Genomic DNA, 13,848 nt, shown 5'->3' on the forward strand with positions numbered 1-13,848 from the left:
GCTACGGGGGCAAATCGAGGATCACCCGGACGGCAGAGAGAACTAGGGGGGTCGGAGGGGTTGCGAGGGGCTCAGGAACGAGGACTGCCCTTCGACCTCGCGAACCATGCCGCATATACAAGGGTAATTCCTACGAAAGTATGATTAATCGACCGTGCTTCGTTCTGGACTGTTCCCCTTTCCCCCCTCGCCGCGCACCCCTTTACCTATTCGTGATCATCAATGAACATCCCCCGAGAAAATCGGGGCTTTCGATTTTGCTGTCATCGTTTTCCAATTTCCTTACGCCTAATCATTTTGCTTCAATCTGTGGTACTCGTGTTTTTCTATACTATTCCAAGTTTTGGGAAGATCTCTACTGTAACTGTTAATTGCAGACCTTTCGATTTTGGTGTCACTGTTTTCCAATTTTTCTGGAGCTCTCTACTGTAACTGTTAATTATAAATTCATGTGCTTGTTAGTTCACACTTAACAGGTCATTTAATTCTTCCTAGGGCCATATCAATTTTCTTGAGGGTCGCACAGCATACAGATGTATACAAATTTGTCCAACCTTGAGTAATGGCTAGGTGCAACTCGACTGCACCGTTCATGCAATTGTTGCATTAATATCGTCCGAATGGAACAGACCGAAAGTTAACTTTCCATTAAGAGATAAGACTTATCTCGCTCGAGACCGCCCTTGCAGGCATTTGTAGACGAGCTTCTATAAAATATATTCACTGTACCGTACTGAAAATTCGGCGACAGCAACAATAACACTAATTCGGTAGAGTGCAGTTTGAAATTATATAAAGTTATAAATTTGCATTTATAAAAATTATTTTGGAAAATCCGCAGACTAAAATCTTGAAAGACAGGAGTGCAATTCGTGGTGCAATTCCAAGTGTAATTTCTAGCAAAATGGAAGATCGCAGCCGAAGTTGCGGCGATTCGGCGACTATTTTGATTTTTATTGCGGCATCCGGCGACGGCTTATCGTTTCCTGGGATTTTGATGAGGCGGGTGGGAGAATGCAGGTAAATTCGAGGGATTGGTTCGCAAGCGTAGCTCACAAGATCCCGGCTCGGCGCGGCGTGGTCAGGCCGTTTCCTGGCCGCGGAGTACGGCTTGCACGGGGTTGTTTCCGGGCCGTGAGAGGGCAAAGAGGGTCGTGCAGTTGCCACGCAGTCTGACTGACAAGCTGACTTATGCAAATACAGCCTCGCTTCGCCCGGTAATCTGATCGTACGTACATACGTACCTACGAGCCTTTATTTCACGATGGGATTTAAATTACCTGTAAGCCGAGCCGTTTTAACGCTAATAATAATATAACGCCGACGACTTTATCCCTCGCGCCGCGCCGGATTCCGCCGATTTCCAGGCGAATCAGCCTTCTCTAACGAAACACCGTTCTCTTCCCGACACATACCAACCATTCGACCCGGCAGAATCCATTTCTATTCCAGAAATAGCTTGGGTATTTTCTGAGTTTCTGAACATGAGTCATTTCGAATCTTCTGCAAAGCTAGGTGGAAAGTGCTCGTTGCATCTGCAACTCGGTGAGCTCCACTTAATTTTTATGCGTCCTATTTCAGAAATTTTATTAATGTTATTCGAATTTTTTATTTTCAAAACACTGCCAGTACAGAGTCGCCAAATTAAGATTTGTGTCCCCCACTCTAGCTTCCCCTTCCACGACGCTATTCCCCCACGCTTCCGCCACGGTCACGTGACTGATCCGGCACTGGCAGAGAGGGGGTAACTTTGTCCCCCTCATCTGATGATTCTGGTCGTAAGGAAAAGGGGGTGGGTTAGCTCCTCCACCACCTAGGATTTGTATAGATATTATCAAAAGTGATTGATTCCAGAGTCGGAGGGTCTGTAATCTCGCAGTTATCCTCTTGGATCGGCTCCGCACGGAACGAACATAAAGAGAAACCGCGATACACATACGTCTCGACCGCAAAACCGCTGTCGATCGCGCTTCCCTGAACCGCGACACTGGAATACTCGCGCGCGTCAATTCCATCGGCGTTTCCTCGAACCTCGAGAGCGAAGCCGCCGGGAACACGGTATACTGTAGTCGAGGACGGGAAATCGAGAGGATAGAACGGAGACGAATCTCTCTCCCGGACAGAGTAAGGGAGAGAGAGAGAGGTGGATCGAAGCTCGTCGAGCGTGCAATCACGCGGATGGCTCGGCAAACATCTCTCTCCGCGTCCTTCCCCGCCTTCCTCCCCCGCGCCGAGAACCGTTTTATTTTCTCTGTACGCGAGAGGCCGGAGTCCCCGTGGCGATCCGCGCCGCACAAATGTTACATATGTTGTCCATTTCGTGTTCAAACAGCAAGGAAACCAGCGGACCCTCGACGGTTCCGGCCCGCGGCTTTGACCGCTCCGGGATTCATTTGATTTTATAAGCTATTATTCCAACGCGGATTCGGTTGCGTTATTTACCGCTGCGCGCGTTTTCTAGTTGCGCTGGTTCAGCCAATTGGCACAGGGGCGGCATCAAAATTTCAAATGTAGAATCAAAACATTCGTCCTCAAGGGGGTATTCTGGTTTTCGAAGCTGTTTTTTCATGATTCAGGAATTTTTTCCTGAAAAACTATCGATCCTTTCGCATTGCAAATTTATACATATATTCACCGGTATTCGGAGCACGTGTGTGATTTTTTTCAAGCAAAAAGAAACAGAATTGCACGAGTTATAATTTTTCTACGGATCGAAAAACATTAGTCAAACATGACTGAAGAGACCAAGGCTTTCTTTTCCTTATCACTCACTGCCCAGTTAGAGAACTGCAATTATTTCTAAATGCCTATGCACAAAGATCGTCCTTACAGGACCAGCCAGATGCTATCCTGACGCCATCCGAGGATCCCAGCGACACAGATCTCTCAAATCGCGATTCCATTCTTCGTCGAGGCCTCGCGATTGCACATCCACACTGCAGTAATTACGCAAGCGTAAAGGTTAAGCTGGTCGTTCCGTGATTCCCCGGGCCGGAGTTAGGGTCTCGAAGATCCTCGGGCAGAGTCCATCGAGGGATCGAGACTATAGTGGTAGGGTGGCCGGGGAAAAATCCGGGAAAGCTAGCTCGAGATACGACACCAATAACAAAAATCATAAACACTCGGACCGTTGATTAAGTCCTCTCGCGAGGATCTTCGAGGCTCCTTTCCCCGGCCGAGGATATGAGGATCGTATCGTAGCGCGGGTCTTCTCGACGCTTCATTTCGCGTAATACTCTCGGGACACGGGACGGAAGGAGGAGAGTGAGAAAGAGAGAGAGATCCGGAGAGGGGTGAGTGTGTGTATATGGGAACGAAGAAGCGTCGGGTCACACACCGGGTTGTTTCGTGTCGCACCGTAAGCGTCCATCGCGGGCTTTACGCCGCTTCGATTGGCGTCTGTAATTCCGGTGTTACGAGCTCGATCGCGTTAATACGCTCTCCTATCTCTTGCGTCTTGCTTCAGCCAGCTACACCCTGCTGCGAGCCTTGACTATATCGATCCTTGCGAAATCGAGCCGGCGGAATACGCCGAACATATTTCTGGGGGGGTAGAGTGTCCAGAAACTCTGATAAAGACTCGGGTCAGAGCGTAAGAGTTACAGTTGTTTATGCCCGGCGCAGCAGAAGTTAAAGTACTTCAAGTTTTCCCTCGTAGCTTCGTCCCGAGGTCAACCAGACACGAGAGGCCTCCATAGACAGCTTTATTACACCAGAATTGCTCATTTGCAGCTAGGGAGTTGTCATGCTCTGAATACGCTCAATACAGCTCGATTTTCAAGCGGAAAGATCGGGAAAAAATGTAATGAAATTGCTAGATTTCATCGTACAAACTAACAGTTCTTACCGCATACACGAACGTTAAAATCGCAGCGATTTTCGGAGACGATCGATACACCTACTCATTAATATTCAGCACAGATTAGCAAACTTTGAACGATCGGCCAAGGTCGGTAATCTCGGGATCAGCGTAACTACCGTTGCGATCGCGATGTTCTCGTAGGAGTCGCGTTGTGTCAGGCCTCGTGTTTTCCGTGGCGGATAACGAATGAATTAGCTAGGTGATAAATAATAATGACCGGACGTGTTCGAAACGAATGTGTCGCGCATGGCGACGACGGTAGCTCGTGGAAACGAGGAACGGGACTGCGTCCGAAACTGGCGACACTCGAGGCCTCTCTTCTGCCGGCACAAGGCGGACAACGCGGAAACAACGGCACGTACATTGTCGTGCACATTACAACGACACGGCCGCCGAGAGTACTCTCCGCTTTTCCGTATTCGGTTCTCATGTCGCGGCGGCTTTGCCGACCGTGACGAGATAGATACGACGGGGGACGGACCGCTCGATGAACAAACTTGGAAATATTTGCGACAGGCCTCCACCATCTCTCTCTCTCTCTCTCCCTCTCTCGCACTCGTCGTTCTCTCTATCTAGTTTTAGGGACGAGTACAGTGTGTCTCTCCGCGCTCTGTAGCTACCTCCGGCCTCTATCTACAAAGCCCCGAAGAGGGTACACGCATCGGCCGAGCGCAACGACGAGGACGCCTCGTTGCTCGGTGTGTACGCTGGCGATGTGCACGCGCATAACGAATGCGCCGTACGGTACCGCGTGTCGGGGATAATTACATCGGTCGAAAGAATGATACGGAATTACGCGCAGCACGATGCCACCGCGGAGATAACCGACACGATGAATTTGTTACCGTGGAAAAAAGAAACCGGCGGAATTCTCGGCTCTCCGCCGTTTTCGTTCGACAAACTCCATCCGAATCCTCTATTTTCCATGGAAACTGCGTTCACTTGCATTCTTGGTTGTTCCAAGTCAATTTTTAAAGCGAAGGCGAGGACACTAACGATTTTTATGCAGAATTAAAATTGTGGTAATTGTCTGGAGCTACGTAGACATTTTTCTGGATTATTTCGTAGAGTGACGGTACAACAGTATCTTTAAATTCTACATTTTTGTCCTGAATAAATTAATTCCGCAGTCTAAAGATGAGCTACATTTATTTTCTGAATAGTTTTACAGTGTAACATTACAACAGTATTTTCAAATTCTACATTTTCGTCCTGAATAAATTAATTCCGCAGTCTAAAAATGAGCTACATTCATTTTCTGAATAGTTTTACAGTGTAACATTACAACAGTATTTTTAAATTCTACATTTTTGTCCTGAATAAATTAATTCCTCAGTCTATAAGGATGAGCTACATTCTTTTTCTGAATAGGTAGTTTTATATAGTTAAGAACGATGCACTAAATTAAATCCGTTAAATATTCGAATATTTTTGGATCCATGTGATAGATTGTATTTTCTTCCACAACTGACAGTCTTCTTCAATAGTCCAATAAGATTGTTGTACATGGCAGGTCTTGTCTTATTATCTCCTGGGAATTGAGTCAGAATCCGAGCCCGTTTGTCAGAAGCCAGGCCATGGGAGTGAACCATTTCGGAGTATTTCCGAGTTCCATAACCGGGACGATTATGAGAATATTTTCCAAGGACTGGCTGGGAAACTACCAAAAGGAGGCCGCTATCGCGAAGGGCCTGCATCGTTTTCGACCAAGTGACAGCCACCGTAGCTTGTCTCGGATCTCAAGTGGCGCCTGCCTTTTCGGATAGACACACCAGACCTCGTTCCCCTTTGCCTTTCGAGGACGAAAAGCAGATACTCGAGAGAGTACTCGTACTCAAATAGAAAACAAGCCTGTGGGACACGACTTCGTGATTTCCAGATAGATCTCCATTTCCTGATAATTCCAGGTCTGGAGTCTCGGTTTTCAACCCCCCCATTTCACGATCTTCGAATCTTTCCGGGCCACTGAACGCTGGCACTGAAATTAAAACCTCTTAAAACAAAATGTTGGTTGATTTACTGTTTATGAAATTATGGGGCAAAAATAAATTTCGACACATCTATTAACTACTAACCTTTCAAAAAATTAATAAATCTTTCTATATGAGCACTCAAAATTAAATTTTGAGATCTTCTGTTATTATTGTATTATTTATGAAATTATGGGGCAAAAATAAATTTCGACACATCTCTTATTAATCTTGGAAAAAATTAATAATTTTTCTACATGAGCACTTGAGATTAAATTTTGAGACCTTCTGTTATTATTGTACTATTTATGAAATTATGGGGCAAAAATAAATTTTGGTACACCTCCTATAAACCTTCCAAAAAATTTATAATTTTTCTATATGAGCACTTGAAATTAAATTTTGAGACCTTCTGTATTTATCACACTATTTATCAAATTATGGGGCAGAAATAAACTCTGACATCACTCGCGCAAACCTCCCAAAAATCAATAATCTCGCAAGGTCCACCCAAAACAAAATTTCCCCAAAACTACGTCTCCCAAAACCGAGATTTCCTCGCTCCACTTGTCCATCTCGCGTCCAACAAAATTGAAACAATCTCCTCCAACACGCACGCGGTGTCCCAGCCGGAGGACTCGCATCTGCGTCGCATCCCCGGCATAATAAAAATAATATAAACCCTAAATTGGCACGGGCGGCTCGTGAGAACGTTGGAATCTCGTTCGATCGCATTCGGCTGCATTTTTAAGCACGTTGGCTTTTCCGGTAGAGGTAGCAAGTAAGCGGGTGCAGCTCGCGTCTCGCAGCTCGTTTGCATAGCCATCGCGGCGAATAATAAATAACGAGCGGAGCGAGAAAGAAGGTAGAAAAATCCTCGCGAGAGAGACAGGGAAACAGAGTCGGGAAGAAGCGTACGGGTGTGAAGAGGAAGACAGAAAAAGAGACGAGGAAAAGAGCTCGGTGTGTGCGTGCGACTCCTTAGCGATCGTTCTTGTAGGTGTGTGCCAGACTACAAAGCGGCCTCACAATGGTGGGAGAAACGCGGCGCGATATCCCGGGCTGTGTTTCCGTTCAAATAGAGGTCCGCGTGGCTGCTCCGCTTCCACTCCGCTTCCACTCCGCTTCGTTCTCAAGGCGCAGGTGTCAACCGAGCCGCGCGTTTCCGGACGAGATTTGTGCCATCGCGTTCGGGTACGAGCGAGAGGCCTGGGTTGTTGTGTTGTGTGTCGCAGGTAGGTGGGACAGGTGCAACGGTTTCCTCCTTCCTTCACTGGAGACGATAAAGGCCCCGGTTCCCTCGCGACCGCGATAGCCATATCGCGAGGAGGACGATCGAGCCTCTCTCTCCCCCCCCCCAACATCCCCTCGTCACACCGTATCGTCTACTCACGGCGCATCGGCTTCGATTAATTGGGGGTTGCGCGCATGGTCCCGAAAAGGGGGACAAAGTTACGAGCCTTTTAATGCCTCGCTGATAATCCGACGGAACAAATGCTCCGCCGAGAAACCGGGCGCGAGACAAAGCGTGTTCCAACGCCCTCTCGATAGCGCCGAACTTTGCGCTAATGCAAACTAAAAATCGCGGACATCTTCCGATATCTTCGATGCTCTTCCTCTCTCCTCCACTGGGTTTCAGTCTTCTGAAATTAGGGCGACATTGGGGTCCTCAGATTTCAAGGTTCACCTCTAAAAATTGCTGTGTTATTCACATTATTTAAACATTTAATTGCACGAGGTATTATATCAATTTCATATCACTAAAATGAAAAGGATCATATACAATGAAATTATTCAAGTTAACACTAAAAGTAAGGTACATGTAAATAATAAATAAAAATAAGTGGTACATGGTCCCTTAAAAAATTACAAGATGATTTTATTTAGACTTTGTACGGCTTCTATTGTAGTACGTTCTCTGCTACAGATATTATCTATACAATTATTTCCTAAGAAATCATTTTTATCATTTCAATGATCGTAAACTAAAAAATCTGGGGCCATTTTGACCGATGGTTTAGTCTTAAAAATTTTTAAGGAGACTGTGGTAATAACGTGAATAGTAGAACACAGAAAAAGGAGAAAACAAGAACAGAGGGGGAAGAAAAATAGAGGATAGAAAGATGGAAAAATGGAGGGAGACGGAAAAAAGAGATGAAGAACAAGGAGGGTTCTTCGGGGGGGGGGGGGGTTTCGTAGGAAGCGGCGATTCTGGAGAAGTTCGCGATTGACAGCGGTCCCCTGCTCGGCCGAGTGGTATATCGTACGAGTGGCTGCCGGAGCACAGTGTCAATACTATCCTCCAGAGAGCGAGTTAACACCGTGGCTTTTAACCTTCCCTCGGAACAGAGAACGAGAGTGAGAGAGATTGCGAGAGGATAGGAAGAGAGAGAGAGAGAGAGAGAGAGGAAGAGAGTCCGGCTCGATTGCCGATCTAGCTTTTACGATTCATAACTCAAATATAGCTAGGCGAGCGAAGAGAGAATCGGGGAGAGGAAGGGATCGTCCAGACCCCGGACATAAACCGTTTATTTATATGTTCTACATAATGTTCGTTCGTTCGTTCGCCACCCCACGGAATTTATTTATTATGGCTGCGCCGGGAGCGAGGGGCTCGAGTCGGGCTGAGTTCGATCAACCCGTCATCCAACTATTTTCCCTGCAATTAAAATGCTCGAGCAAGGCCTCGCCTCGGCTTCAATATTTTCATCATTGTATACGGGGTGTTCGCATTATTATCAGTCACAGTTTGACAGGAGGAAAAAATTCTACTGTCTTTGCAAGCAATGTAATCTTTTTTATCTGCATCTTTTTATGAATGATATGTATTTTTTTATATCATAGCGTGTGCGATGATCTTCAAGGTCATGCAAGGTCACAATATTCTATTATTGTATTCTACTTCTTTGATATTCTCGCTGCATACTTAGCATTAAATAATATTCTTGTGAGCTCGTGCATAATTATTTTTGAACATTCCTGTTGGAGACCTCTCCCAATTCATCATCTGTTCGCGTCTGCATACATCGTTGTTGGCGCAGGAAATTCAATTGCACAAATCAAATGAGTACGAATGCAAACAAACCAGATAATCCCATCAATTGACTGGACACCTCGTCTGCATAGGAAAGTAGATCTTCAGTTACACAATTATTTAATACACGCCATCCCTTGGTGGTGAATCATCGCTAGCCTGTGTTGACATGTGCGAATTTATTATTATTTAATTGTTAAAACGGAACATTTTGGTTGAGGAGTTTAGTCAAAGGAACGTTCCTTTTAATTTTTAGAAAATGAACTATGAGAATGGGAAATGGAGATCCACAATCAAAGTAAAAATTCTATGAAGTTGTGAGAAATGTGATGATATTTAATTATAGTAATATATTTACTGTTTGAAACGACACCCTACGCCACCGATACATGCATACATCCTCGGTATAATGATCACACACACTCGCACCTGTCTGCGACATCACGGGGCGGTCTCGTATGTCGTTTCTGGATGTCGCGGTGGAAGAATTGAAAGGAGACGTGAATATCCGACGGAAGAGCGATGTATCGGGCCAAGCATTGTCCTCGGGACGAGCAAGTCGAACGAGGACAGAGTAGATAGCATTACGCAATGAAATCTAGTTGTCCAGCCAATGGATCCGCATCCTCTGCTGGAGCAGCGAACAGATTCACGCATCGAAGCCGGTTGCCCGCGTGATTCGAGCTCGACCAACCGCTGGAACGTCTGTCACCGACGGACCTAACCGTCTCCTCTCGGTTAACGACGTCCACTTAACGCTAATAATTATTTTCATTGGGGGCCTCGTGTACACGGCTCTCCCCCATACTACGGGGCCAACTTCCTGCACGAACGGATATAAAAATAGAGCCGGTACCGCAAGCGCGCGGACATTATTCTAAACGGGCAGACAACGCTTCAAACGATTTGTTTTGCTCGGGTCCCGTTCCATACACATCTACGTCTCCAGAAAATCTTCACTACTGCGCCCTAACTGTTATCATTCGGGCAAACCTGTCCGAATGATAACAGTTTGAAAAATCTCTGAGAAAGAGAGAGAAATTCCCGAATGGCAAGCTGGTAGATTTTTGGCCTTGAGAGTCACAATTTCAATTATTTTCTTGAATTTTCATTTCCAAAACGCGGTGATTAAATGTACAAGTTCACCATGGTCACCATCAACGATTCCAAGAGACACCTTCCAAGCTAGAAACTAGCGACGTCCAAGGGGATGATGTGTAGGGGTGGTTCAGGGTTCCAGGATCGATTTTACTTGTTGGTTCATGATCCGTGCCGAGCCGAAACGCCGGATACGCGTAAGATGAGTTTCCCTCGGACTTGTCCGACACGTGGGAGACGCGTCCAGGGTGAGCAACGAGCCAAAAGGGGGTGTACAAGGGTGCGGGGGTGGAGATGGAGTAGGGGGTAAGGCTCGTAAATTATTTAGGAGCTCGGGCCGGAGGTGTCGGCGTTGGTCTCCGTCGATTGGCCCTCGCTGCCCAATCCGGGAGAAAATTAAATAACAACAAAACGATAAAAGACAATTGTTTCTAAGTTTTATGGCGCTGGTTCTCGCGGCCTGTCCGACAGCTCGACGAGACGGGAGGGCGTTTTATTGTCGCTCGGGGTTCTCTCGGCACGACCAGCAGCCCGACGCCACCCCATCCCGTGATCCACGCTCACTTTATTTAGGAGGGAAACGATGGGGTGGCTCGACGCCCGGCTGGATTTCTCCTTGACGCCCCCGCGTCGACCACGCGCTCCATTTTTCTAGCCTAATTCGCCCCTCGCGGAACGTCCCGGCGCTGATCGTTGACCTCTAGCTACGCGGAAATTCACGTGACGGAAGAATTTCTTCGGAGTATTCAAAACGAGACATACCCTCGTCCGAAATACGGCGAAAACAGGTCCCGATCCGTCGCCTTATATCGGAATAAGGAGTCCGAGGGTTAACTAAATAATTTATTCAATCCTCGGTGACTTCTTTAAACCAGGACCTCTGTCTCTCAAACAATTGCAACTCCACCTTTCATAAAACTCGATGAAGCGTATTACAGTCTATTAACCCCATTGAAGGGTAAGTAAATAAGTAAAGAAAAATGAAGATGAAGGGGGAGGGTAGGGAGCACGCGACCCGGTGTTGCGAGCGGGTTAATCGACCCGGAGGATTCTTCAGGGTCCGGCCTTTTCCAGGTTTCTTTCGTGTAGCGCCACGTAGAGAGCAAGTCTCTCTATCATCTCCGGCTGGGCAATAAGAGAGGGCTTACGGTTCTCGCCATATATTGCGGCCACATTTTTATTTTGACACTAATAGCCACGTGGTATCGACCTCGAGCATGACTCGAGTCCGTCCGATCGTGCTAATCCCGGCTCGATATTGCCCGTATAAATCCCCGGGACTCGCAGGACGTTTATACACACACACACACACAGACACTCTGCACCGAGTCCTAGCGAGAGAGAAAGAGATCGCAGGATCCAATACGATGTGGCGCCTAATGCTATCCTGATTTATCGATCGAACCGGGAACGCTACCATCGGTCGTCTCTCGGCCGGAGGAGCAAGAGTTGGAATTAGAAGAACCTGTTCCACAAATCAACGCCCTTTCTTCTACCTCTCCTCTCCTCTCTCTCCCTTTCTCACTCGGACGCGTCCCTTTTGTCTCGTGCACGCTCGCAACCGGGGTCTCTGCCCAGGTCTCTGTGTTGATAACGATACCGCAAACGAGTCCACTCTTCTGAGGCTCTCATCGTCATCATACTGTTCTCACTTTTTAAATAATTGCTTTTTGCGTTCTGGAGGAATTATTTTCCCTGTGGGAGTAGAAGGATTCCTGTTCTGGAGCTCCTAGAGGAATTATTTTTCCTGCGGTGGTAGAGGAGATCCGGTACTAGAGGTCCTGGAGATCCGTGTTATAGAGGTCCTACCACTGATAGGGGTCTAGAGCTTCTAGAGGTCCTGGAGCTCCTACATGTCTTAAAACTGAAATAGTCCTTATAGCTCCTAGAGGTTCTGAAGCTCCTAGATGATCTAAAGCTGATAGGGGTCTAGAGCTCGCAGAGGTCCTGGAGCTGATAGGGGTCTAGAGGTCCTACAGGTCCTAGAACTGATAGGAGACTTATTGTTAGAGCTCCTAGAGGTCCTGGAGCTGATAGAGGTCTAGAGCTCCTACAGGTCCTAGAACTGATAGGAGACTTGTTGTTAGAGCTCCTAGAGGTCCCAGAGCTGATAGGAGACTTATTGTTAGAGCTCCTACAGGTCCCAGAACTGATAGGAGACTTATCGTTAGAGCTCCTAGAGGTCCTGGAGCTGATAGAGGTCCTAGAATTATTTTACCCTCGAGTATGATTCCTCTGGGACGCAGCTCGCGCCCGAAAGCATAACAGCGTGCACGGTATCATAAGCGTGTCCGCGCCAGCTAACCGGTTCTTTTTCTCTGTTTTAGGTATGTATCGGATTGGATTCGGCCTCGTATCGACACGGACGCGGCGTTTCGAGAACACGAGCCGCAGACGAAACGTTTGTCAGTCACGCGACTGCACGGACAGCGGTTTCCAATTATTCGGTGAGCAACGTTCCCCGCTCTGTCTCGCGTCGGAGACCGGCCCCACCGCCGATTTTATGCAACTCCGATACAAAGTACCCCTTCCGAAAAATATTCCGACCCTCCCTCTTCCTTTACTCCGAGTTTCCGTTCCAAGGATAACAGAACGGGCCCCAAATTTTTCGAGCCCGACGCCGCCGCGCTCCTTTGTTCCTCGGCCGGTCTCACTCACTTTTATCCCAGCTTGCACTAGTTAGTATCTGTTCACCGTATTCTCAGCATTATTGTTTCACTTCGATTTTTGAGTATTTCGTAAATTAAAAAGGTACCACTATAAGTAATTAATGTGTCTAACTGATGAAACATCTGCCATTATAATTCCAAAGAAATATTTAATTGTAACATTAGTTCTATTGTTTCCTAGGGACTGTTATTAAAAACAAAATTCTAGCATCTTCCTAAACGTGACATAGTGTCTTAGAAGCCTGCTAGATCCTATTAGAGCCTAGATCTCCTGTACAGGAAAGCGCTGATATCAAAAAGATTGAGGAATTACGAGTTCCACTTGGTGGACGGTAGGGGTAAGCTCGCTGTTTTATTTTTCACGGGGAAATCCATTTGGCAGACGTCGCCTAGTGTCCCACGTAAAGCTAGTCCCCCGGTATCCAATCATCTAAATTATTCCATAAGACGGGACTCGACTGTTGTCGCAGAAGGGACCTCGCGAAAGAGATAGAGCATGTCGATACAATAAGCGAGACGGAAACACCGGGGTTTACTGCTTCATAACTCGACCCGAGGCCCCGGACAATCGCCCGTTATGATTTCGGCTTCTATTTTGACTGCTCTGATCGCGGTGGGTGGCCCCGGACAACAGAACGCTACCAGAAATATGCTACCTCGTAAACCGCGACCCTACCTCGTGGCCGCCTCTGCCAGCCTAGCACGCGTCCGTTTCTCTTCCTGCTTCCTCTCTCTCCCCACACGCTGGGTACGAGTTAGGCAAGTACCACTGTTAGGCGAGCAGGAAGCCCCTTTCTGTGTCTGTACGATGTGTACTACAGCAATTGGATTGATACGGAGAAAACGGCGCTCTCCCGATTAGGTTTCCGGAGACGATCGATGCCTCGCACCCCTGGAGAATACCACCCCTTAATAAATTTGCTGAAATCGTTGCGTAATAGGCAGCGATGTCCGCTTTCATTTAGGGATGCACGCGCGTCGTCGTCGGTGCTCACTGGCTGCTTTGACTTTAGGTACAATACTTTGACTTCTAAGTATTTTGGTTTCTAGGTTCTTTGACTTTTAGGTAGTTTGAAATCTAGGAACTTTGATTTCTAGGTATCTTAAACTTTATGTCCCCTACATATTAGGTATTTTGATTTCTGGGTATCTTAAATTTTAGGTCCCCTACGTTCTAGATACCTTAAATTTTAGGTCCCCTACATTCTAGCTACC

The 13,848-nt window shown here is 46.9% G+C and overlaps 1 protein-coding gene across 5 annotated transcripts in view; it reads left to right on the forward strand.

Moving 5' to 3' along the window:
• The window catches only part of Dac (dachshund family transcription factor), a 250,242-nt gene that overhangs the window by 57,903 nt on the left and 178,491 nt on the right, over positions 1-13,848 (forward strand). For 3 of the 5 annotated variants that reach the window (XM_076441029.1, XM_076441027.1, XM_076441028.1), the window contains exon 2: positions 12,292-12,411. The exons of the other annotated variants lie outside the window; for them this stretch is intronic. In XM_076441029.1, the coding sequence (XP_076297144.1) occupies positions 12,292-12,411 (120 nt within the window). The remainder of the gene's footprint in view (positions 1-12,291; positions 12,412-13,848) is intronic. 5 annotated transcript variants of the gene reach the window in all.

Source organism: Lasioglossum baleicum, chromosome 16 (genome assembly GCF_051020765.1).
Source record: "Lasioglossum baleicum chromosome 16, iyLasBale1, whole genome shotgun sequence".
Taxonomy (NCBI): Eukaryota; Metazoa; Arthropoda; class Insecta; order Hymenoptera; family Halictidae; genus Lasioglossum; species Lasioglossum baleicum.